Source organism: Lepisosteus oculatus, chromosome 13 (assembly GCF_040954835.1).
Source record: "Lepisosteus oculatus isolate fLepOcu1 chromosome 13, fLepOcu1.hap2, whole genome shotgun sequence".
Classification (NCBI taxonomy): Eukaryota; Metazoa; Chordata; class Actinopteri; order Semionotiformes; family Lepisosteidae; genus Lepisosteus; species Lepisosteus oculatus.
Window position 1 is genome coordinate 5,316,141 of NC_090708.1, and position 23,295 is coordinate 5,339,435.

The 23,295-nt window shown below is 36.6% G+C and overlaps 2 protein-coding genes across 4 annotated transcripts in view; both read right to left on the bottom strand.

Moving 5' to 3' along the window:
• si (sucrase-isomaltase) overlaps window positions 1-15,763 on the bottom strand; it is a 67,149-nt gene extending 51,386 nt beyond the window's left edge. Inside the window, exons 1-3 of one of the 2 annotated variants that reach the window (XM_069197387.1) lie at window positions 13,503-15,763; window positions 6,339-6,468; window positions 5,962-6,045 (exon numbers count right to left, since the gene is read on the bottom strand). The gene's annotated coding sequence lies outside the window, so the exon portion shown is untranslated. Of the gene's footprint in view, window positions 1-5,961; window positions 6,061-6,338; window positions 6,469-13,502 lie in introns of both variants that reach the window. The other variant, XM_069197386.1, reaches the window with a different exon arrangement.
• Window positions 15,764-15,865: 102 nt separating this feature from the next.
• slitrk3a (SLIT and NTRK-like family, member 3a) lies at window positions 15,866-21,199 on the bottom strand. 2 transcript variants are annotated; one of them, XM_015360840.2, is made up of 3 exons: window positions 20,714-21,199; window positions 20,306-20,387; window positions 15,866-19,309 (listed from the first exon to the last, which is right to left on the bottom strand). In XM_015360840.2, the coding sequence occupies exon 3, from the start codon at window positions 19,258-19,260 to the stop codon at window positions 16,648-16,650; it is 2,613 nt and encodes an 870-aa protein (XP_015216326.1). In that variant the 5' UTR covers window positions 19,261-19,309; window positions 20,306-20,387; window positions 20,714-21,199; the 3' UTR covers window positions 15,866-16,647. The 2 variants fall into 2 exon arrangements, with proteins under 2 accessions (XP_015216326.1, XP_015216327.1); XM_015360841.2 differs by having other exon boundaries at window positions 20,306-20,409.
• Between the last annotated feature and the right edge of the window lie 2,096 nt (window positions 21,200-23,295).

Here is a 23,295-nt window from a genome sequence, read left to right on the forward strand (position 1 = left end):
CAAGCATGGTGGTGGCAACACCACAGTGGGGTGATGGGGTTGTTTCTCCTCAGCAGGGACTGGAAAGTTTCTTAAGACTGAAGGAAAAATGGATTGAGCAAAGTACTTGTCAAATGTGTAGTCTCCCTCAGTTTTGGGGAAACTGCAAATTCGGCTTGAGGATTATTCGACAAATATCCATTGACTTCTGTGGGCAGAAGAGTATCCTGATCTCTCATGTATTGACCACACAAAAAAAAACGTTTTTACATACAATTTTTAAAATTCAAAACATAATTTAAAGTTCTTGAATTAAAAAAACATTGTAGCGATGACGCTTAAGAAGAAGGGAAAAATCAAACTCTTCGATTTCTTTTACTATTTATACAATCTATAAATACCACCTGGTTTGCTTAAAATGGTACCTTAATCGAACTGTATAACAGTGAACATATCCCATTTTCATTTGTAATTAGTTTGAATAGAATTGCTTTGGATTCAAGCATTCTGCAATAACCTTTAGATGTATCTAATAGAGTAGTTCTTTTATAATCAGTTATAAAATGACTGGTTCATCAAGAGATCACACTTTTATAATTGACTCTGTCACTTGTAAATGATCTACCTGCCACGGGTTCTTCCATTACATTGTAGTACATAATTAACACTTCCTTTTTTTATGAGAGTTTCAGATTCATGCGTTTCTTCAGGTTGAGCAAGATTTTTACCCTACAACAGACACCAGATAATCTGAACTGTAAAATTCCAAACTTCTCAACAGATAAGAAACACTTCATGTTTTTAACGAGGTAAGAATTTTGAGAGAATGTTAAACATTTATTTAATATATAAAATGCAATGTTGTGACAAGCACAGCATGCAGTAATACTTTTTAAGGTGTATACTTTGTCTAAGTATTTTTCAAAACTATAGTAGAATTTCCTTTTTGCTTTGTTGCATGAAGTATTGCCAAAGAGATGAAACTTGGAATTTTCAATTTAAAGTCTGAACATTAATTTCACACCTGAATTGATTTCAGATCAATCTTGGGTGAAAACATAACACGGATATACAAGCATTTTGTTTGATTTTTTATATAACATTATATAAAATGTGTTAGACTTAAGTTATAAGCATTAAATTATTACCTTATCTATTCCTTTAACTTTCCATTTTCATTAAAAGTAAAAGCAGCATAATCATTTCTTGGAAACATACAATGACATTTACCCAGAGTTCAAGATTTATTTATTAATCAATTTGTTGTTTTTTATCATTTTTTTATCACGAGTAAGCTGACCAAAGTTACAATAGATAGAAAGTTACATTTTTTGTGCAAGTGTAATTTTTTACTGTCAAACTTAGCAGCAGTTATTTTATCTAATTGTAAAATGTCATCAAGCATATACAGTAATGTATGTCGTTTATCTTTACTGCATTGATTCCAAAGCAAAGATATATATTTTTGTAATTGTGTGACCAAAATTGCACACCATGTTCTGAAAGAAGCCTTACTAGAACATTTTAGCATTTTTGCATAACATTTCTTTTTTAGATGTAGCCTATATGGTCTGTTTTCTTTTTTATTGCTTTTCCACGTTGTCAAGAAGTTGTAATAAATGTGTCAACACAGATTCTTTTTATATCGTCTTTTTATCTTTTTTCATATCGGGAACTTGTCCAAGTTCAATGTTTTCCAAAATCTTTTTATAAATTACCTTTCTATTGCCTGCACAGAAAACTCAGCACTTGCCTACATTTAATGCATTTGCATTGTTCCCAATCTTGAATTTTGTCTTTTTGAACTTCTTCTGCAGTTTCTACAGTGTTTATTAATCATTCTATTTTGGTGTTCTTTGTGAACAAACTTTACTCTGCTAACTGTTTCAGAATCAAAATCACAGATATAAATTAAGAGCAGTGGCCCTAATACAGATACCAGGGTTGCTCTGTTTTTTACACCACCCAAATTGCACATTCACCCTGATCTGCACTCTTATTTCTAATGATTAACAAGATTGTGATCTAAGGACATGCATTTAATACCTGCAATTATTTTTATGAGGAACTTTATCAACTGCTTGCCAGTAGCTATATCACCCTGCAGCTCTCAACTGGCTACCCACTGAAGCTCAACAGGTGTAAGCCTGGTCAGTACCTGGATGGGATAGACCTCCTGGGAAGCTATGGTTGCTGCTGGAAGTGGTGTTAGTGGGACCAGCAGGGGGCGCCCATCCTGCGGTCTGTGTGGGTCCTAATGCCCCGGTATAGTGGAAGGGACACTATACTGTAGTGGGTGCCATCTTTCGGATGAGATGTTAAATTGAGGTCCTGACTCTCAGTGGTCATTAAAGACCCCTGGGTATTTCTCAATACGAGTAGGGAGTTATCCTGGTGTCTGGCCCAAATTTCCCCCCTTGTCCTTTACCGTGGCCTCCAAATTGTCCACATGTATAATTGGCTTGCACTGGCCCTGCGATGGGCTGGCGCCCCATCTAGGGTGCACCCTGCTTTGTTGCTTGCCGGGTAGACTCTGACTTTTCCCATGACACCATATGGTATAAAATGGTTTGGCAAATGACATGACATGACTTTATCGGCTCCTTCAAGAAATACGCTCTGTATCTATCACTGCTGCTGCATGTTCATAGAACTCTAATAGGTTAGTTAAACAAGACCCATTTTTTCAAATTCATGTTGAACATATTTTATTTTTTATATCTTTTTTCTTTTGTTCTGATCATTGTTTAAAAATGTACGTTTATAGTAATAAAAGTCATTGGTCTATTACTTTAAAAAATCTCCCATCTACAAAAAAAAGAAGGGTGGAGTGGTGGCTCTGTGGCTCAGGATCTGTGTCTGTGACTGGAAGGTTGCCGGTTCAAATCCTGTGGCTGGCAGAGGAATCCTACTCTGTTGGGCCCCTGAGCAAGGCCCTTAACCCCAACTGCTCCAGGGGTGCCATACAATGGCTGACCCTGTGCTCTGACCCCAAGCTTGTCTCTGTGTCTGTGTCTCCATGGAGAAAAGCTGGGGTATGCAAAAAGACAAATTCCTAATGCAAGAAATTGTATAGGGCTAATAAAGAAACATTATTATATTACATTACTTGATACAGTCCTATTTATGGCTCCTATTTGTATAAAAGTGAGATCTTGTTTCCTTTAGTACAATTGGTAGAATAATATCAGAAACTAGAGATTTGTCTGTCTTAAATGTTTCTAATTCCTGTGACACTTCTGCCTCTTTTATGTTAAAACTATTTAATACACAGCTTTGCTCTTGCCCAGCCTGTGGTGTGTTGTTAACGTATTCCTTGGTATATACCTGAATGAAAAATTAATGTGACATTAATTTTTCTCCTTCCTTTACTGTTCTTTCACAGTCACAGAAAAAAACCTTTTTGCATTTTGGCCTCCATTACAATTATGCAATAAGTCATGTTTATTGTTCCTCATTCCCTTCCTAGAACATCTTCATACTGTACCACATCTCACCACCATCTCCTTTACTATATCCAGCTTAGACTACATTGCTTTCCCCTCCTTCTTTTCCAGCAATCTCTCTCTCTTCATTCCCATTGTGTCTTTAACAATCTCTCATTGCTCCTCCTCTACTTTTGCAGAGGACACCAGAAGAAGAACGTCTCTCAATCCTTCTCTCTTCCCTGGCATGCTCTTGCCTTTTCTTTCTAATGAATATCTACAGACCCTGCTCTTTCCTGACCTGTTCTCCTCAGCTACTCTGATAGGAGCAATTTGTTTCCCAGCCCAGACTGCTGCGGCTCCCTGCATCTGCACACAGTCCTCTTCAATGCATCCAAAACCCTACTTCTCACATCATATTTCTTTGCTTCACGTGCGCCGTGTGTAGACTCTTCACTGGCTGCTTTTTCCTGTTTGCATTCACGTCAGAAATTCATGGCATTGCTTAATATTTTCTATATCACTCCACTCCCTCCTGTCTCCAGTCTCTAATCTCTCACACACCCACCCCTCTTTTCATCCTCTTCATTCAATTTCTGTTGACTGGCTGGTTGCACCTTAACCCATGCTTATTCCCCTCCAACAACCTCTGTTTCTCCACTCTTGCCCCCCTGTGGCTCAACTAGTTTACAGAGAACATCAGGATCACATCATCTCTGACTGCCTACCAGCACCTCCAGGAAACTCAATTATTTAAGCTGGACCTGAAGATCTTACAATTTGGCAGCCTTGCAATCTACAGACTGTTTTCACCAGTACTGTGTTGATACAGTACCTTTCAGCAATCACTATAGAAGACCAAATCACAAACAAGCACCTGCTTCTGAGCTGTCCCAGCTCCGTGAATAATAATGTAACTTGCAAAGTCATCACATCCATAATCTTGTGACAAAAAAAACGGGCTTCTAAGTTTTTAAATGAATATTTTAAAAATCAAAGCCGCCTTTGCTAGTTAATTAAAATTATCTTGATTACTTCACATTCTGAAATGCAAAAATGAAAAAAAAAAGAATATATTTATAACCTTCAAATGTGTTTGGGATCTGATTTAAAAAGCACAGGATTATTTTTCTCATAACAAGTTACAGTATTTTAACTGTACTTAAAATCACAATAGAGACGTCAGGTAAGAACTACTCACTTACAGGTATTTCGCACAGAAGTGTGTGCAGTGGAGGTGGATCTCATGGTGTCACTCTACTAACTTGATTTGCAGATGGCAGTACTCAGAAAAGGATGGAAACCAGTCTTTATTTAAACAATGAAAGATGTTCAGTACGTTTGTCTTTGCCTTCCATCTCCCCTGCCCTAGTTCACATTCTGGTGGACAGAGTGCTAGTTTCCATAGCAACACTGTGTTCAGCTAGTGGAACTATATGCTGGTGCTAACTCTGAATTGAAAATGAAAGCTGGAGACTATTAAACTAAGATGTTATTTAAAATACTTATTCTAAGCCCTGAAATATTGATTATTTTTTTCTCTGATTTCTGAAGTGCTGTGAATTATGTTAAAAAGGAAAATAATACAGTTTTTTTTCCCCTGAACCGAAAATTGTTCATTCTGTTAAAGCTCTAAACTTTTCAGTTTACCAACATATGTCCAGTGCTGACTTCTTCCATAAGTAAAATACCATTCCAACTTTTCTACACCTTCCAGAGAACATTAAATGATATTTTCATAGGATCTGGGGACATATGCTTGGTGCAACTGAGATATAACAGCCACAGCTATCTACCATATGCTTGGCAGTATTTGTCAACCCTGTTATTATGCTGTTTATCATCATTTACATTTCTGGCGACAGCAGCTTGGCTACTAGTTGTTTTCAAATGTTAAGGAATAAAAAAACATCTCACACCCACATACACAAATTTGAATAGTCCAGCTAAAAAATAAAATTGCTTATTTTAATTATTTCAGTTGTAGTTGCATTTCCGTGTAGCATAATTATGTTGGATACCATCACAAGTGGGGAAACTAATCTTTGGCCTCTGGTGCCCAACTCTTGGCATTTGGTAATACTGGTTACATTCCTAGTTCAATTGACATTTAGATTTCCCAGAGTTTTATAGAAAATGGGTTCCCTCTTTCACACAAGACAGGTCTACTTGCCTTCCTCCAAAGAGCACTGCCTGCTGTTACTGCTGCTGTAATCTTTGGATGATCAGGGAAGGCCACCCATGAAATCATCAGCTATCCCCTAGTATTTACGGAGGTTAAATCGGTAATCTCCGGCCTTTGCTTCCGATTATCAAGCACTGCTCATATTCACAGGGTTAAGAACAAACAAATGCCCTGTAAAAATGTAACAAGGAAGACTAAGGTAGGGGGTTATTTAATGACAAATAAAAAAATAATACAGAACCATTTGGACTTTGGATATTTTCCCTGTTATTTCTGGTGTTAATAATTAAACTAGCCTTCCCTGATATGTTTTTCTGCACAGTTCTCAGAACAAGTAATTTTGCTTTTACACTCAGAAACCATCTCACTTACCCTTCACTCCCGACTTATTTTTGCTGTATCTTTAGCCGTAATGCTTGACTTATTGCACCCTTCTTGAAAACTTGTGTGGCCTTTCTGAATGAGAAGAATCTGTAAGTTAAGCACAGCTATATACAGTACAGTACCTTAGAAAAGGACCTTTTTTAGAAACAAAGATACAGTACATAAACCCCCACAATAGCAAAGCTGCTAGACTTAACTACAATTAAAGCTTCTACACAGGTTAAATCGAATCTGCAAACCTAAATACCATAGTGGTTTGCGTGTCGTATTGCAATGAGACATTTGCTAAAATTAGATTTGAGTTTGATTTTCTACAGCTGTTAGATTCTACCATATATTAGATGAAACAGGAGACACATGCTTACTGTATGTCAGGGACAGTCCATCTTCAGCCTTTACAAGTCTTTCACATTAACATCTCTGGAAAGTAAGAAATGAATGCGTGCAACTTTTCAGCAGTCTGAACAGCACTTATTACTCTCCGAGAGGTGAGACCTATTGAGGTTAGAAAATTTGATACACACTGATAAGTCATCTTGCTCAGCAGCACTTATGCACTGTTACAGCTTTTCCTTTGTGCCCTTAAAATATAAAACAGGATATACAGTGCATTGCAATATTTCTTAGAATCTTTTCATTCTGAGCAACAGTCAAGCTGTCAATAGCATATGCCAAGCAAAAACCTCTCTCAACTCATTGCATACAGAAACAAATAATATGATTGCAGAATGTTCAAGAGCAACATGGAAATAAACGTATACAAATATTTCTCTACTTTTTCAGGTCTACCTAATGTTGTGTGTTATAACTTTGCTGTGAAAGATTTGTATGAAATAAGTGATCACATGTACATAACAATGTAAGTACAGTAGCTAACAGGGTTTCAGCTGTAAAGAAAGTCATATTGCACTACTAATATCATTATGATCACAAAAGACCCCAAGAAATTGAAAAACTGCATTTACAGGTAAGAATTCCTTATCTTCTTTATTCCTAACTTCATTTCTATTATTTCTGAAATGTTGTAACATATGATGGAATTAGTTGTTTCCCTAGAGCACAATACAAATGCTGATATAGCATATGTTTATACAGGATATTCTGTATTATACATGAACATAGATGTGCTCCTTTCATTCTTTCTAAATCTGTAGCCTTTTTCCACAGTTTTCACATGATTATTTCACTTGCTCACTCATAGGGTTCACCTTCACTGTCTTATCAAATGTTTTCAAGAGACCAGGAGATGATATCCACATCTCAAACACCCGGACATCATCTTTATCCGGAAGAATATCAGTAAAGATTAGTTCCTTCTTCACCCAGATAATGAGAAAAGTTGAGCTGCTGACACTAATCCTTGCAACATAGCCTGTTTCTTTGGTATGAAGGATTTAAAGAACACAGTATTCTAATCCCTTAGAATACTATATAACCTATGTAACTAATAGGCTTATGTATGCTGCAGCAATTCTTTCATTTCTTAAAAAAGAAATTTAAGATAGAAATACTGAATCAAGGCTGCCATCACATTCAATTCTGTAACTGTCCAAGTAGCCATTGCAGAGAATCCTTCTACAATATAGAAGTACATCCCTGTGAAATACTTGAGTGAGTGCATGAGGTGAAGAGATCCCTCAAATGCAGTAAAAAGGGATTGCTTATTCTTAAAAGGAGAGCAGTAATGTAAAAAGTCACAAGCATATGGAAAGGTTAACTAGAACCACAGGATTGTGATGTAACAAATGCCAGTTCTCTCAAACACATTTATGGTAGGTATCACATTCATTTTCTTCCTATATTCATAATTCCCATAACGAACAGAACACATGAATAATTATAAAAACAGAAGGAAAGAACTTCTCAGCCATGATGACAAAAATGACGCAGATGTAAGGAGTGCTTTGATTATCAACAGTGTTTGCATGACAGCTTTCATCTTTGAAAGTATTGTTCCATTACTGTCACTCTCCTGTTGGCTCTTTGAAACAAATCACAGCCTGTATATCAAATCATGGGCTTTGAGTTTCTTTTAAACTGCTTGGAAATAGAAAAGTGTTATTATTGTTGTTGTCCCTGCTCATCTGCTTTCTGTGCTCTTAAACACTGGACATCGCAGATCCCGTTCTGTCTTCAGAGATCAGAGATTGATGTCATGTAGCTAAGGTAACAAATTATCATAAACACAGCTTTGAAAACAGTACTTAAAATTTGCAAAGCAAACAATCAATTCAATCCTGTAGTGTGGTTTGACATACATCATAACAAGTGGCTGTAAATGGGACACCTTCAAGTATTAGTGATCACAAAATGTTAGTGTGGTGTCTGCTGAATTTTCTTAGGAGAGCACAAGATATGTTAGTACAGAAGGCACATTAAAATGAAAAGATCCAGAAAGAATATATTGATATATTAAGATTACACTTAAAAAAGGAAATATCAACTGTAAGTGATACTACTTCATTTTATTTGTAAAATAGTGAACCGTAGACTATTTCTCAATGAAGACCACACACTATTATATATACTCTATAAACAACCACAGCTTCTTTTCACTTTGGATTAGTTGTCAAACATTATCTTGAATCTAGACGGAGACATGTCTGGCACTTTCTTAAGAATCAAAAAACCCGGCATCAAGAAGAAAATGCAGAATATCGCAGTATCCATTCATGTGGACAGGGGAAACAGTAATCTCTCTCGGGTTTTGGAGTGACCTGTCACAAGGCTTGGTCATATTGTGAAAGGCTGTCTAGATCCAAACACATAGCAAATAGACTCCAAATATAGGAAGGCCATGATTATATCAGAGTAATTTATCATTCTGGGTATAAGAATGCTATTGGTGGGAACTGGCATGACCCCATTACTGCAAACTGCATAGAAAATTGTATTGCATTGTGTCAAAATCCTTCAGAAATGGCAACAGTAAAAAAAGCATCTCCTAGTAAGAGTGGCTGTCAGAGGAGGCTGTTAGAGCTATGAATCACTTATATCCTGACAGCATGGATACTGCCAAGGTTGCCAGGCTCAATTTATTATAATTCCAGGGTTTGCAGGTTCAGGGTATAGCAATAATTTTGTAATCTTTTTTTCTATATCACCTCTGTTTGTACTGAATACCAATCCATTAAAAGTCAATGGAATAAGTCTGTTTATTGTCCTCCTTACAATTACAAGTATACATGCCACATTGTGTGGGTTTATTAATGATCTCCAGTATCTCACCAGGCCTTTTCGATTTTCACAATTGTAGTCAGAGATTCATATTTTAAAGCAACCATTTTCCAACCAGTAGAATACAGCCCTGCATGTTGGAACTACAGCATGCAATATACAGTACAGTATATACACGCTCCAGAGCTGCTTTTATTTACAACTGGCAATGACTTTTTCTTGTGACTTGCTTGGGTAACAAAAGCCTTAAACACTATTTTGACAAAAAACAGCAGTTAGTCCTAAAGTCAGACTTTGGAACGTATTTCCAGAAAAGAAAATATCAAATTACAAACATGAGGTAGAAAAGGTAGTAGTACTTCCATAGTACTACTTAAACATTAGACAAGGTTGACTATTTAGGGGAAAATGCACAGAAGAATCCATTTTACAAAAGTGTTATTCTTTAAAAAAACCATCCCACGACTGTAAATAAACATTTATCAAATTCAAAGTCTTTTAGACAAATAGTTTATCCTGCTTTATTATTCTCATTTTACATGAATGTGTGATTCTTCAGTATTTGATTTTAAGAACTGTGGTACGCTGGCTTTAAACTTACTTGTTTTCTCATAAAAGAAGGAGTGTACAATAGAGTCACATTGTCACATCTAAACAGTAATCGAAAGAGGTTGAGGGTGTTCTCGATGATATCAGAGTCACTCAGACAGTACACCCTCAAACCCACTGAATTCTGCAGACCTTATTTCAATTTATTTTCTGTTTCAAAGGAATATTTTCTTTTGAGAAGCTGACATTGTCTCTTAGCGATGTTTGTGTACCTTGCAAATATATGGAAAAACAGTAATAAAGATTATTTTCGGTGCAGCATTAAAGCACAGTTCTCACGCTCTCAACAGAACTAGAGTTACAGTACCTGCAATACAGAAACCGATTATGGTGTGCAGTATTGGAATAGAAATCATATTACCAATGTTAATTAATATTAACCTCACAAATCTTATGTTTAATTACATGCAGCCATTCAGTATGTTTTCACTGAGTCTTTTAACTGAGGTGAAAATGCTGAATTAAAGTGAAAGCAACTGGCACTATGCAAGTTCTATTGGGTAAACTATGTTATGTTGCACTGGAGCAAGATTCAACTTCAGTAATCTATTAGCAAAGACACAGACTATGAATCAGTGATTCACATTTTTTGTCAAATTCTTGGTGATTTTGAAATATGCTATACCATAGTTGTTTTCTTAACATTTCTCACTGGAGCCCCTGCTAAGATTGAGGTGGGGTTTTTTTGTTTCTCCCTTTTAAAAATGGTGACACACACACACACACATTTCAACCTGACAACCAGACTCCAAAGGAGCCAGTGCTTTTAAGTGTCATCATTTCCACTGTTTCTGCCTATTACAACACTGAACCAGAATATTAATATCCGTCCTCTATGTACTGTAAGAGTTGGAGAAGGGGAATGGGCAATGGTGAAAACTCAACTAGACACATTTACAGTGTGCAAAAGCATGCTGCTTCATTGTGAATTTTTAAATACCCTCTTTTTGATTGTTTTCTTTAGCACAGAACTCATTTATCACGCCCCCAATCTGTTCTAACATAAGTTTTTTTTGATGAGTCACTTTAGCATAGCACAATATATTTAAAACATCACGGGGCATACTTATGTGTCTTATTCAGTTAACTTGAAGGTATTTACAAAAGACTGACCACACCTTGAAATGTAAATGTCTCAGAATACAATACATAAAAAAGACTTTTCTAAATTTTAAAGCAAATATGCACTTTTAGAGAGATTGACTATACCTACAGATACATTTGCTGTTAATTTCTCTTTTACCTAGAAGTGAAAAACTGACAATTGTTATGGATAAACACTAAGCACATAACCATGGAAGATAAACAGAAAGATGGAAGGAAACTAATTTATGCACATAATGGTGAAACTTCATGCACAACATTCAGTCATGTACTTTTCTTTAGCAATCAACACAATACATGTGCAAATTACATCTATTTACATCAAGTGAGAAGACCCTGTTAACTGTCTATGAACAAGCAGGTGTTTTAAGCAGATGGTTATAATTTGGTTTTTGAAACATTGGTAATATACAAAAACCAAGTGGAAAATTAAAAGCTTCTTTATTAATCAATGGATGCTAATACCTTTCCCTCGCAAAAAAGCTATAAAATAAACAGCTGGTGAGAATTTTAAATGAGTAAATCACCATTAACTGATTGATAGATTCAGTGTAGAAATTAATTATTTTTGCAAATCAAGTAGAGTATGAAATTATTTTAAACCTCTATGGTACTGTGTATGCTTCAACATACATTAATTAAGTGCAAACACACATAAAGAAAGAACAGTACAAAAAGGGGGGCATTGTTCATTCTTTCTCTCCACAATATCTTAATTCATCATTATTTTTGCATCACGTGAGATAACTGTCTCCTCTGTCAACATATGCTGCAGACATCGATGAGAAAGTTGTCTTGATGAGAAAGGTGTGATTGGAGCCCAATATGTCCTCCATTTGCTTGAAGTGCTGTATAAGCATATGTATGTTCCCATCTTAAGGACTCAGCACATGAATGATATGGGTTTGTCTGAACAGTTACTTTCTCTATCTATTATTGTAACATGTACAGAAATATTAAGGGACACTATTATGAGTTATATTTTCACTGCAGAGCAATCCTTTGTCCAGTCTTGAAACATGTATGGCTGACATTGACAAAGTCTTTATCTCACAAAGAGTGATCACAGCCAAATTTGTCCTCCTTATAATAGAAAATGCTGTGCATTTAGGGATCATGTGTATTGCGTGATAAATCAGGATAAATAGATACTGTGTGTGAACCCCTGAAAGCTTCTCAATACTTCAGATGAAGTATACTGTACTGTATGTCTAGAGCATATTTGGTACCCCAGGTGCTTACTTAAGATCTCTCCAGCAGTAAAGCTTCCTCTACTCAAGGAGGATGTATTAGGCTGCCATCACACTTGCACATCAGAACCTGCAGTATACAGCACAGTGTACCGGAATCAACTGTGTTTTTGTTCAGAGGTTTAAAAACATATTAGTGAATCTTGGATTTAAAGAATTAATGTTATTGCTCTCCTCAGTCTTTCTCTGCACATTCTAATACTTGTATCTTTATATATATATACAAACAGTGTGAGTATATTTAGAGAGAGGAAGATGTACTGTCAGATAGAGGAGAGGAGGCAAAGATAAACTAATGATTTGAACACAAGACTTTGTGAATCAAACTTCACAACTGAAAGTAATGCTATTCAATCGCCTGTTAAACAGTCTTTATCATTAAAGAAGAAAGATCAACATTTATTATACAGATGAAGAGCTTAATGCCTAGCCAGATCAGACTGAGTTCTACTTCCTATGCCACAAACTACAATATAAAAAAATCTCCTCTTCTCAGGCTGCAGCAGTGAAAGCTATCACAGAAGCTATGCATTTAAAATAGCTATGATTTCGTGTTCTGAAAACCCAGATTTTATGTTTAAGAATTGAGAATGTACCAATTCTAAAATACACTGTTTCTAACATTATCAGACTTCCAAGGCATATTTCACGTATAAATACTGCGTAGAGCCAATATGACATGGTCTAAAACAAGGATGGGGAATTTTAAAATTTAAGATCACAATCTTTAAATGCTGAGGGACAAGCGTGTAGTTCTCTTTTGAAAAAAAGAGATTGCTAACCAAGACAGCACAGAGATTTGCAATCATCGAGCTAGTAAGTTATCATTTATGCATTCACAAAACACGATTCATTATTTGTATTGACCACTGACACTGTTTGATAATCAATACGTGTACTACTTTTGACTTGGTGCATTTTAATTAGTCTGATATACATGAAAATTAGATGAATCCATAGGAAACAGTTGCTTGAAATTGCATTTATGTGCCATTGCACAGTATTAATTCCAGAAATGTTTAATGTTCACAAACCACAAGGAATTGTATTTCATAACTGAAAAAAAGATAATGATGAGATTGTGTAATGAGCACCATTTTATCAAATGGAAAACATTTTGCATCATTCACAAATATAGCACACTAATAATAAAGTGAAGAGAACACAGAGGTTACAAAGTGAATGTTTCCAGAATCACAGGCTTGAACAAAAGACAACATATTTAAGACATGAAGAAGAATACAAGTATATGCTATGAGGTTGTTGTATTTATCATCTAACATTACCATTGAAAATACTTACTCTTAAATATCTTGAGATTTAGAAATAGGTATTTATTCAGTGCTGAAGAACAATCTCTCTAAGAAATGCAGAGTATCATATACTTACCACTGATGTAGAGCGATAGCTTTAAGTTGTTTTTCTCAAAAAATTCTGCCCAAATAATTCTATTAATAGCTTTCTCACCCCCTGGAAATACCTTTTTGTGCAGGGATTTCAGTTGTCTAGTTACAGTATTTAGGATCAAGTCTTGGCAAGGGAGGTTTTGAATAAACCAGGACTTCTTGTTGGTTCTAATCTGAATGTAAATGACAACAACTGCACTCCAAGAGTCTGCGATGATTATATAGTAGTATTGCACATGTGATAACCAAACTTTTATTAGAAATCTTATCTTCCACTGACGTTTTCACAGCTGGATCAAATCAAGATGCAGATTCTACATAGCAATGTTGGCTCTGTTTTAAACCATAAGCATTAGAGACATAATACATACTACTGACCTAAAGTGTTCTCTTTCATGAAATTACAGTACAAAAATGTACAAAACATGAAGATTTGAGTTTGCTTTTTTCAGTTTTCCAACTCTGAGTTTATATGAAATGGTAAAAGTGTCTTTCACACATTAATGAAACACAACAGTCCTGCTTGCCTTCACTTTTGAATTAAAAATTAAAATCCACAGCTATAATGCACAACTATTCATTAAATTCCATTTGAGCAAAGATCACAATGCACACCTTAGTTCTTGCTTTAGAATAAAAAGTGTACAGGTAGATCAGTAATACATTTATTAACTTGGAAAACTCATACACACTATATTGTATTGATAAGCAACATTAAAAAGTATTTTCTCAGCTACATATATAATATTAAAGAAAAATATTTTTGTTGAATTAAGATTTACAAAAATTTGACCAGATTAATTTAAAGATCTTTACTCCTAAAGTTAAAAGTTGTCTAAATTTCAGACATTACTCAGAATGATATATTAAAGTCCATCTTATACATCACCAGCAATATAAAGATGGATTTTTGGCAAATCATTTTACATAATATTAAACAGCAGAATTAATATTTTAAAGCTGAACACTACTTTACAGAGTTCATGCAAACCAGAAAGCTACTGATGAACAGGAACTGTTGTCTATGATTATGAAATACTGTAGAGGAAGCTTGATTCAAAATTATATATTTGCACCTACTGTAGAATCTCATTGGCATAGAAAGATTCTTTGAAATTATAAGTGAAAGCATAATTGTAGTTCTCCGTGGGTATCTCTGCAACATGATTGTCAAACTAAATTTAAAAAAAGCAATGAACATTCATGTTAAATGCAAAAATATAATATTCAGAATTATTCTACAATTATTCACAATAATGCTACATGAGGTACATGTCTAACAGACAGGAAGATGTTCTGATTACTCAGTAGCGTATTGTACAAGCCTATATATTTATGTTTCTGATATTATTATGAAAGATTAAATTAATTTTAGGGAAAATATTTAATTTCCCAAATACTTTGGAAATATGAGCGCAAATCTATAAATTGTTCTGTTTTGTACCATAAAAAGCATAAAAGTAGTGCAACTGTAGTGCTCCCAAGAGCCCCACTTGGCTTTAGAAAGAATCTCCTAAAATTACAGTGCTGCTTATTTCTAAAGTAAAAACTAAAATGCTACCATTTACCCTCTAAAGTCTTAAACTCTATGCAAGTTTGCAACCCCAGACTGAATGTCCCTTTCAGACCTATATTAATGCAATAAAATTAAACTTTTCAATGTTTGACAATACTGTATATTGAAGCAAACATTAATCGATGTCTACAAAAATACCCCCAAAAAACAGTAAAATCATTGCTTATCTTCTATAGAAGCACAACGAAGAATTTTATCAATTAAAATCTCTCCCCTTAAAAAAAAGAAAACCGCATATTCTAATTATCTGATACTTTCTGCACTGCTCAATTTACACGATTGTGGTGCATGGATAAACAAACCCACACATAAAATCAATGTTAAATGTTGCCCTCTTGTGGAGAAAGAAATAACTAACAGTTTGCAGTGCGTGGAGTACACGTAAATTTGATACTGTCTCAAAATGAAACCACTTGCCGTAAGTATCGATACATGCAGTTAAATCTAGGTTGTGATATTTCAAAATTAAACAAGGTTAAAAAACAATTTCACGAATTGAAATACGAAGCAGTTTTGACTGCAAAAGTTTTCCTTTCTTTTTTACACCATGAAATCAGCAGTATTCAAAATCTACTAGATCAGGAGGTATTCCAAACCTACCGCTATTGCTTTTTGTACCCGAATCTGAAGACTTTTAATATCCTCCAACAAGCTCATACTGTATGTACTGTATATTCATAAATATGTGGAATTGAATTTTTACAAAATATTATATACCCAATAATAACGATCCAGTGTCATTTACCTTACCTTTGATATTTAGTCACAAATTTTATATTTTTAGCACCCTTTATTTGATTTCAGAGGTTTTATTAAGAAGGCTATACCAGACGCATAATCACTATACATTGATTTAACATTACCTTTACAATTAAATTTTCACTGAAATTACAGAATAAATATATGCACATTTTTTTTCAAATCTTTGTGAGAGAGAAAACATTAAAAGTGCTTCCTACAAAGCTGTTAGTGATAATATCCAGAAGCTTTTAAGAAAGTGCGTTGGCCTCCATAAAATCTTGAGCGTCATATTATATTCACAAATGATGATCCTTAGGTGCGTCCTTGATACATAGCTCATGTGTCCTTGAATATATAAAATTAAATAGAACACTGAACAGTAATGCGTTGCAGTATCTCCATTATTAAGTGAATGATCTTTTGAGCGATACCCACACCAGCAGTTGAACACATGCGGCAAACTGCATTAATCTACAAACTGTGCCTTGGGCAATTCTACATATAACACAGCCACACAGACATCATATTTCTCGCACGTTCAGGTACGAGTGATGTCTTCCCACTGAAAGAAGGCTTCATCTAGTATTTAGAAGTAAGAGCTCCCCGTGCCCGCGTCGACACAAACAAATCTGTTCAGTATAAAAATAATGATTGACAACATTGCTGGCTACTCTGTAAAAAGGCACTTCATTGAATATCTGAGTATGGCCTTTCCTCCAAAACAACTTGGGGAAAATATTTCTTATCTTTTAATATTTAGTTATCATCATGCTGCTTTTTGGGCTATGAAAAAAAAAGGTTTTCTCTGTAGTTAGAATCGATATGTTGATTTCTCCAGGACTTCGAGGTAATCCGGCTTGGTTTGGAGTTTGGCCCTTAACTCGAGGTATTCGCTTTGGGTTTGGTCAGGCAATCCTTTTCCCGTCGTGAAAAGCAGAGTTTCTTTCAGTCTGGCGTCTTGCTGTAAATCGGGATATTGCATGCCTGGGGGGTGTGCGTGCAAGTCCTTTAACTTGGGCACTGTGCCGTACAGACAGTCCACAAACCCCACTGTGGGCGCGGGTCTCTCCCTGTCTGTAACAGTGGGACACAGAACGCCATTTTCATGAAAACCGCCCATTTCCCCTGACTGGTTGATGGCAACTATAGTGTTGAGCTTGGAAGTGGACAATGCCATAGTCCATTCCTTCTCCTTCTCTATTAAAGTCCTATAGTTTGTGTTGTTTTCTTTAGTCTCGGCAAACTGCTCTTCAATTTCTCCCTCGCGCGGTTTGTAAATGGGATTGTTGCACATCTGTGTCACGGGATGGGGAATATAATCATACACATGGCCGGGAGCTTTTTCCGGCGAGACGTTTTGCCGGTCCTCAAACATCCTACATTGCATCTGAATGCCCGTCAGGTCTACTTCTTGCCTTTTCCTGAAGGGCAGTTTCTTGCGCCTCCTTAACACGAAAGCAAAAAGTCCTGCAGCAACGAAAACGGCCGAGATAAATAAGATTAAGAGACTGAGAATGAGCACAGACAGAGGAATAGCGCCCCTTGTCGGAGAGAACCCTAAACCAGAATTACTCGTTGAAATCATGTCCTCTGGCAGAGCCGGTGATGGTGCTGAGTACTTTAGCTCTGGGCACAGGAGTTCTGCGTCTAGGGACCTCAGATCCTTCCCAAACACGAACTCGGGGGTTTTACAGATTACCTCCCCTACCACTATAACAGAACTGAGCTTTTCCATCCATAGCTTGAGAGGTATTATGTCACACGTGCAGTCCCAGGGATTCTGGTGCAGGTCAATCTGCACGATGGAGTTAAGGTGCTCAAGAACCCCGCTCACGGGCAAATAGAGAAAGTAGTTATTTCTGAGATTCAGCCTCGCAAGCGAAGTGCCCGCAAAAGCGTCAGCAGGCAGCGTTCTGAGCAGGTTGTCATTGAGAAACACCAGCTGCAAACTGGGCATTAAACTAAACGCAGCGGGCTGGATTTCTCTGATCACGTTATATTCAAAGTACAAATACCGTAAAGACTGCAGCCCTCTAAACATACCAGGGCTGAGTTTCTCAATATCGTTCCCATTTAAGTACAGGCTTTTCAAATTGGGAAGATTAATGAAAGCCCCTTCTTGGACATAAGAAATCCTGTTGTTACCCAGATGCAGTAAATCCAAACTCGAGAAGTTCCAGAAGTCGGACCTATATATTTTCTGTATCAGATTTCCACTTAAGTAAAGCTTCTTTGCGTTAAGCGGTCTGGGAAGGAGTTCTGATATGTTATGAAACCCCTTTTCTTTGCAATTGACCGTCAATCCTAAATCATTGATGTGTAAATTGCACATACATCCAGTAGGACAAATGATCGGTATAGGCGGTCTTGTCTGGTACGGTTCTATGGGAGGCAGATTTTTACCAGGGTAAATGGTGCGTGGAGTGGGTGGCATCTTCGGAAGTCTTGGCCTTTTAGTTGGCCTGGACTGCTTATCCGGTGTCTTATATTCGACTGAGGAGGCAGTGTTATGGTAGGAGGAGAGCATCGACGACGGCTTTGTGGGCCACGTATTCTCATTATTAAACGGCAAACGGGGAATTCCCAAACTAGCTTCCACCTCTGCGTCAGACAGCAAGGGGCACAGCTCACTCCTTTTAATTTCCCTCAGATCTTTGCCATGGAAATGGAACGGGGATTCGCACGTTATTTCGCCAACTAGAGCAGTGTAAGGAATTCTCTCCAGCCAGGTTTTTAACTGCACAATGTCACAGATACAGTTCCAAGGATTTTCCTCCAGCTGAATCTCCATTAGACTCCTGCCGATATATTCCAACGTGCCCCTGTAAGGCAGATGTTTTAATCTGTTTCCCCTCAGGTCAAGGTGTGTTAAAGACACGGACCTGAACAGAAAGTTCGGCAGCAAAGGGATCAAATTGTCATTCAGAATAAGTACCCTCAGTTTATTCAGGTTTCTAAATGCTCCACTTTCAATCCGTTTGATGACGTTGTAATCAGCCTGCAGGTATTCCAGACTCTCAAGTCCCATAAAAGTGTCATTTCTAAACACTTCCAGCTTGTTTTCGTGTAAATACAGTCGTTTTAAAGCGCTTAAGCCGTTAAACGCACCTGCGTGGATGTCCTGCAGCGCGTTGTTTCCCAAGTTAATTGACACGGCATTGTTCAGATGCAGAAAACTGTTAAAATACAGCTTTCGCATGGAGTTTCTTTGCAGGTAAAGTTTGAATGGCCTCGTCCATGACTGTGAAATCTGGCTAATATTTGTAAATCCTTTGCTGTCGCAATGTATGTGGAAAAGACTTTCCTTAACTTCACAGTAGCAGGGGTCAAAACAAGGCTCATCTATTTCCTCTGAGTCCTCCAGCAAGGGGATTGGTGTAGTCCATCCTAAAGCTATTGTGCTTAATAGAGTTATCCACAGCATCCTTCTTTGTAGACCGGATGAAGTTATAAATGAAAGCCAGTTCACAGCACTGTAAAACACAGAAGAGTTAAACAGCATTCAGTTCAGTTATCGGGGCTTCTTATTCGTTGCAGTTTAACTTGTACTTGATAATAGCGACGATGACAATAATAACAAGGTTTATATAATATACCCAAGTTGAACTTAAACGTTCGATATAAGCCGTCATCTTGCTATAATAATAAGCATATGTGGGTTTTATTTATCCGTTGGTATTTTTCAGACAATGTTCGGTTATGCAGCTGGACGGTGTCAGTGGTTTCCTTGAGCCATTATGCTACCCCTCTTTGTAAAAAAAAACAGGAGAGAGATACATCTGACTGTAGCTTACAAATACAACATTTCAGATTAAAAAAAAAACATTGTATAAGACGCTTGATAACAATGTTTATCTGCTGTAATTTAATAATTTACAGCCAGCATTTCTGTGCATATTAAAACGTTTCCGTTACTGTATTACATTATGTACAATTCGCCCTCCGGGAACCTGACTTGGTGAGTGCTAGTGTTTTAAAACGCAAATGCCAAATGCATTCCGGGGGTTATTGCGTCTAGGCAATTTGATATCTACATGAAATGGTTGCATTTCGTATCTTAAATAAACTTAATTAGCGCAGATTGCAAATTCTATGCTATCAGCAAATCTGAGGAGAAACTAAAAGCCAAATGATGCTGAGTCTGATAGGGACAGTGATTTAAAGGACTGGTAATGCCCCGCATTGATGTTTGAATATAGGTCTACTTGATTATCAATAGGTTTGACATAGGATTGTCAGCCTCACCGAGGAGTCAGCAGGTATTAAACGAATGAAACGCATTTTCGAGTTGGACTCAACCCGTCAGTGGTTAAAAGTGACAGAAAATTTAAATGCAAAGCATACTTTGCGTAACTGTCCTGGTCTATTCTATTACTGCTGCAGGCTGAAACACGGAACGAAAATAAATAAATTCCCACACTTTGCCATCCGTTATTTTCAAGAAGTCGATCAATAGAACAAATACCTACTCGTTTTTGCTGGGGTCTAACTTTACATCGCCTCTGAGAAATAAGAAGAATCGGGTGGTCCCAACTAGCTTCAGATTGATTCCTGCAAAGGAATGAAAAACGACCTACATGATAATATGAGGGGGAAAAAGGCATTTACATTGGAAGAGTACAGAAGAATGATCAAGTACCCCCAAACAAGTCAAAACAGCCCTAAGGAGACATTTTATGGGTCAAGTTAAATACGTTAAAGACATTTTATTACAGGCTATTATTTGAATAATTATCAATATTGCAGTTTTTCATTATCACATAAGGCTGAATAAATATATACATAAGCTACATTCTTGAGAAAACCAGTTTCATTTTCTGGGTTTTTCTCTCACAATTTAAACTATGCAGCAAATGAAGCAAATCCGCTCTACTCACCTTTTGCGGTGGAATTTTTGACCGTCTGAAAAAGACTAGAGTTTAAAGATTGTTGGATCTCTCTCTCCCTCTCCTTTCCCTCTCCCTCTCTCTCTACTCCTGCTGTGGCTGAGGCAAAGGGGGAAAAAAAACCGAAGACGTGATGTGAATGTAATGAAGCCTTTTTTCTATATGGTTGCTTAGAATGCAGGTCTGCTACGAAGCACGCTCAATGGAGTAACAGGAGAATCTGCTGCTTAGAGCCCTGATGCTGCCTTTTCAGTGCACCAACACATCACTTGGATGCTGGATCACAACGAAGAATCGTTTTCCCCAGATCAGGTCTTTTTAGACGTCATGGAAATGAGCTTGAAGAAAAGGGAGCAGAACTGGTGGGGGCGGGGACGCGCTTGGCACTGCATCGGGGACGCGCATCAGGGCGCTTTCTCATCTGGTCTGTTTTTATTATTATTTTTTAGATCTGTCTTGGATGATCAGAACTGTATATCAGAAGCGACACGCAATCCTCATTCTCTTTACGCGACAGAACCTGTTTAAACACACACATATATATATGTGTGTGTGAGAGAGAGGTTCAAATTGCAAGGAACGGCGAGTCACTAGTCACAGCCCCGTTTGATGTTTTTTAAAATGTTCATTTTTTACCTCGATTTACATAAAGCGGTCTCAGTAAAGGTTCGTGTGACGTTTTTTTTTTTTAGCGAGCACAGCCGATGAAAACCTTAAGGTATGTTTTTTTTTCTAACACTTGGTTTTGGAGAGAAGCCATGACAACATCCCCTTTAACAACTTTTGCCGGAGGAAAGCTACTGTATCTTGCTTCGACCTCCCCGCAGTAAGGTTTGAAGAAAAGCTTCTCTGTTTTCTCTGTATGTAACACTCATCTGTATTTAGCCTCATCTCTTCTCCCTGCCATAATAAGACACCAGAAATCATGGGAAGGGGAATCGGAAACACTTGAGTAGTTGTGCATTCTTTTCATTCTGCTGTTACATAGATAAATCACATTTTAACGTCTTTTGTGGTTTTACAGATAACATACTGTACAGTATATCAACCAGAGGACGAGTACGATAATTGCATAATTAACAACTTTTAAAGATACGATTTTATTCAATGAGCTTATTTTAAAGCTGTTAATAAAACAAAAACTCAGGAGAATGAAAAATGGATGTATGCAGTGATACGGGAAAGATGAGGGTTATTATAAAATTAGCTGGTTATTTTCAGCTTAATGTCAAACTTTTTTCCCCCATTGAAATAGTCACGACGGTGGGCTTTGGTTTAATAAAATCTGGGGGAAAAATCACAGTGAAATGGATTACAGATTGTTTTTACAAATTATCCGAACATGTTTAATAAAATACTGTATATTATTAATAAGATGAAGATGTTATAAGAAGTCACCTAGCTAAAGAATAATTCTAGAAGATAAAGAAGTCAGTTTGTTTAAAGTAATGGATAATAATAATAATAATAATAATAATAATAATAAATTCCACTGTCCTCTCATACTAAAGGTGTTTTTACTTATAACTTTAGCATGCTGTAAATCGTTTCTCGGCGTGTAAAAGACAGTCTGACAAATACAAGTTATGTTCACACAACACACGTTTTCCGGGATTCTAACCTTTCAGAAGGTTGTACAGCTAATTTTTGTATGATGCACGATGCTCTCACGTCTGTCACGTGTAGAGAGGGTTGACTGTACTCTCCCGTTAACTCCAGCCGCTCTCGATCGAGATTACAGCTATTGGCTTTCAAAAAGACATTCTCGTTTTGATTACCATGTACTGTACAACACTGCAGGTATTAACGCGTCTTTGGAACCTTGTCTAACATTATAATAATAATAATAATAATAATAATAATAATAATAATAATAATAATAATAATAATAATAACAACAACAACAACAACAACAACAACAACAAAATGTTATAATTTTTATTAATGATTTTATCCCAAAGAGCTAAGCGTCTGGCAGTCAATCAGTAGAATTAACGCTATGGTATTGTATGTAATTTATTTCTTTCATACACGACTGAGAAGGATTATTTTTGTGTGTTTTTTTTTTACTGGCTTTGCAAAGGTTGGTAAAACACTGTTGATAAAGTTATGTATGACGGAGGATACTGTGAGTGCGAAATGGTAATAACGAAGTCTGCCCACTGTCAAGGTACCTGACATTGCAGGTACCTGGTAGATGGCCTTCGAAACCACTCAAGGTGGTTATATTTTCAATTTACCAGAAGATGAGGTCTCCTCTGCTCAAACAGATATAAAGTACACATGCTGAGATGGAACAGACCAGGAGTATATCTATTTTGAGCGCTCTGCTCTAACATCTGGGTTGTTATATTCTGTTTGTGTCGAAAGAAACCATACTATTCTAAAAAGCATAGAAATGTTCTAAAATGGTGAGAATGTACAGTGTGCATGCATATTCTGTCATCAGCTTTGGGAAATGCATTTTGATTACAATGCTCCAGAAACTTTTTTCCACCATTTTTAATACACCGGCATGAAAAAAATGCAAGAATCACACTTGCTGAATTTATAACTTATTTTAGACACATACA

Coding starts and splice junctions, on each gene's coding strand:
- slitrk3a (XM_015360840.2), bottom strand. CDS start 19,260: ATGCTGTGGATAACTCTATTAAGCACAATAGCTTTAGGATGGACTACA.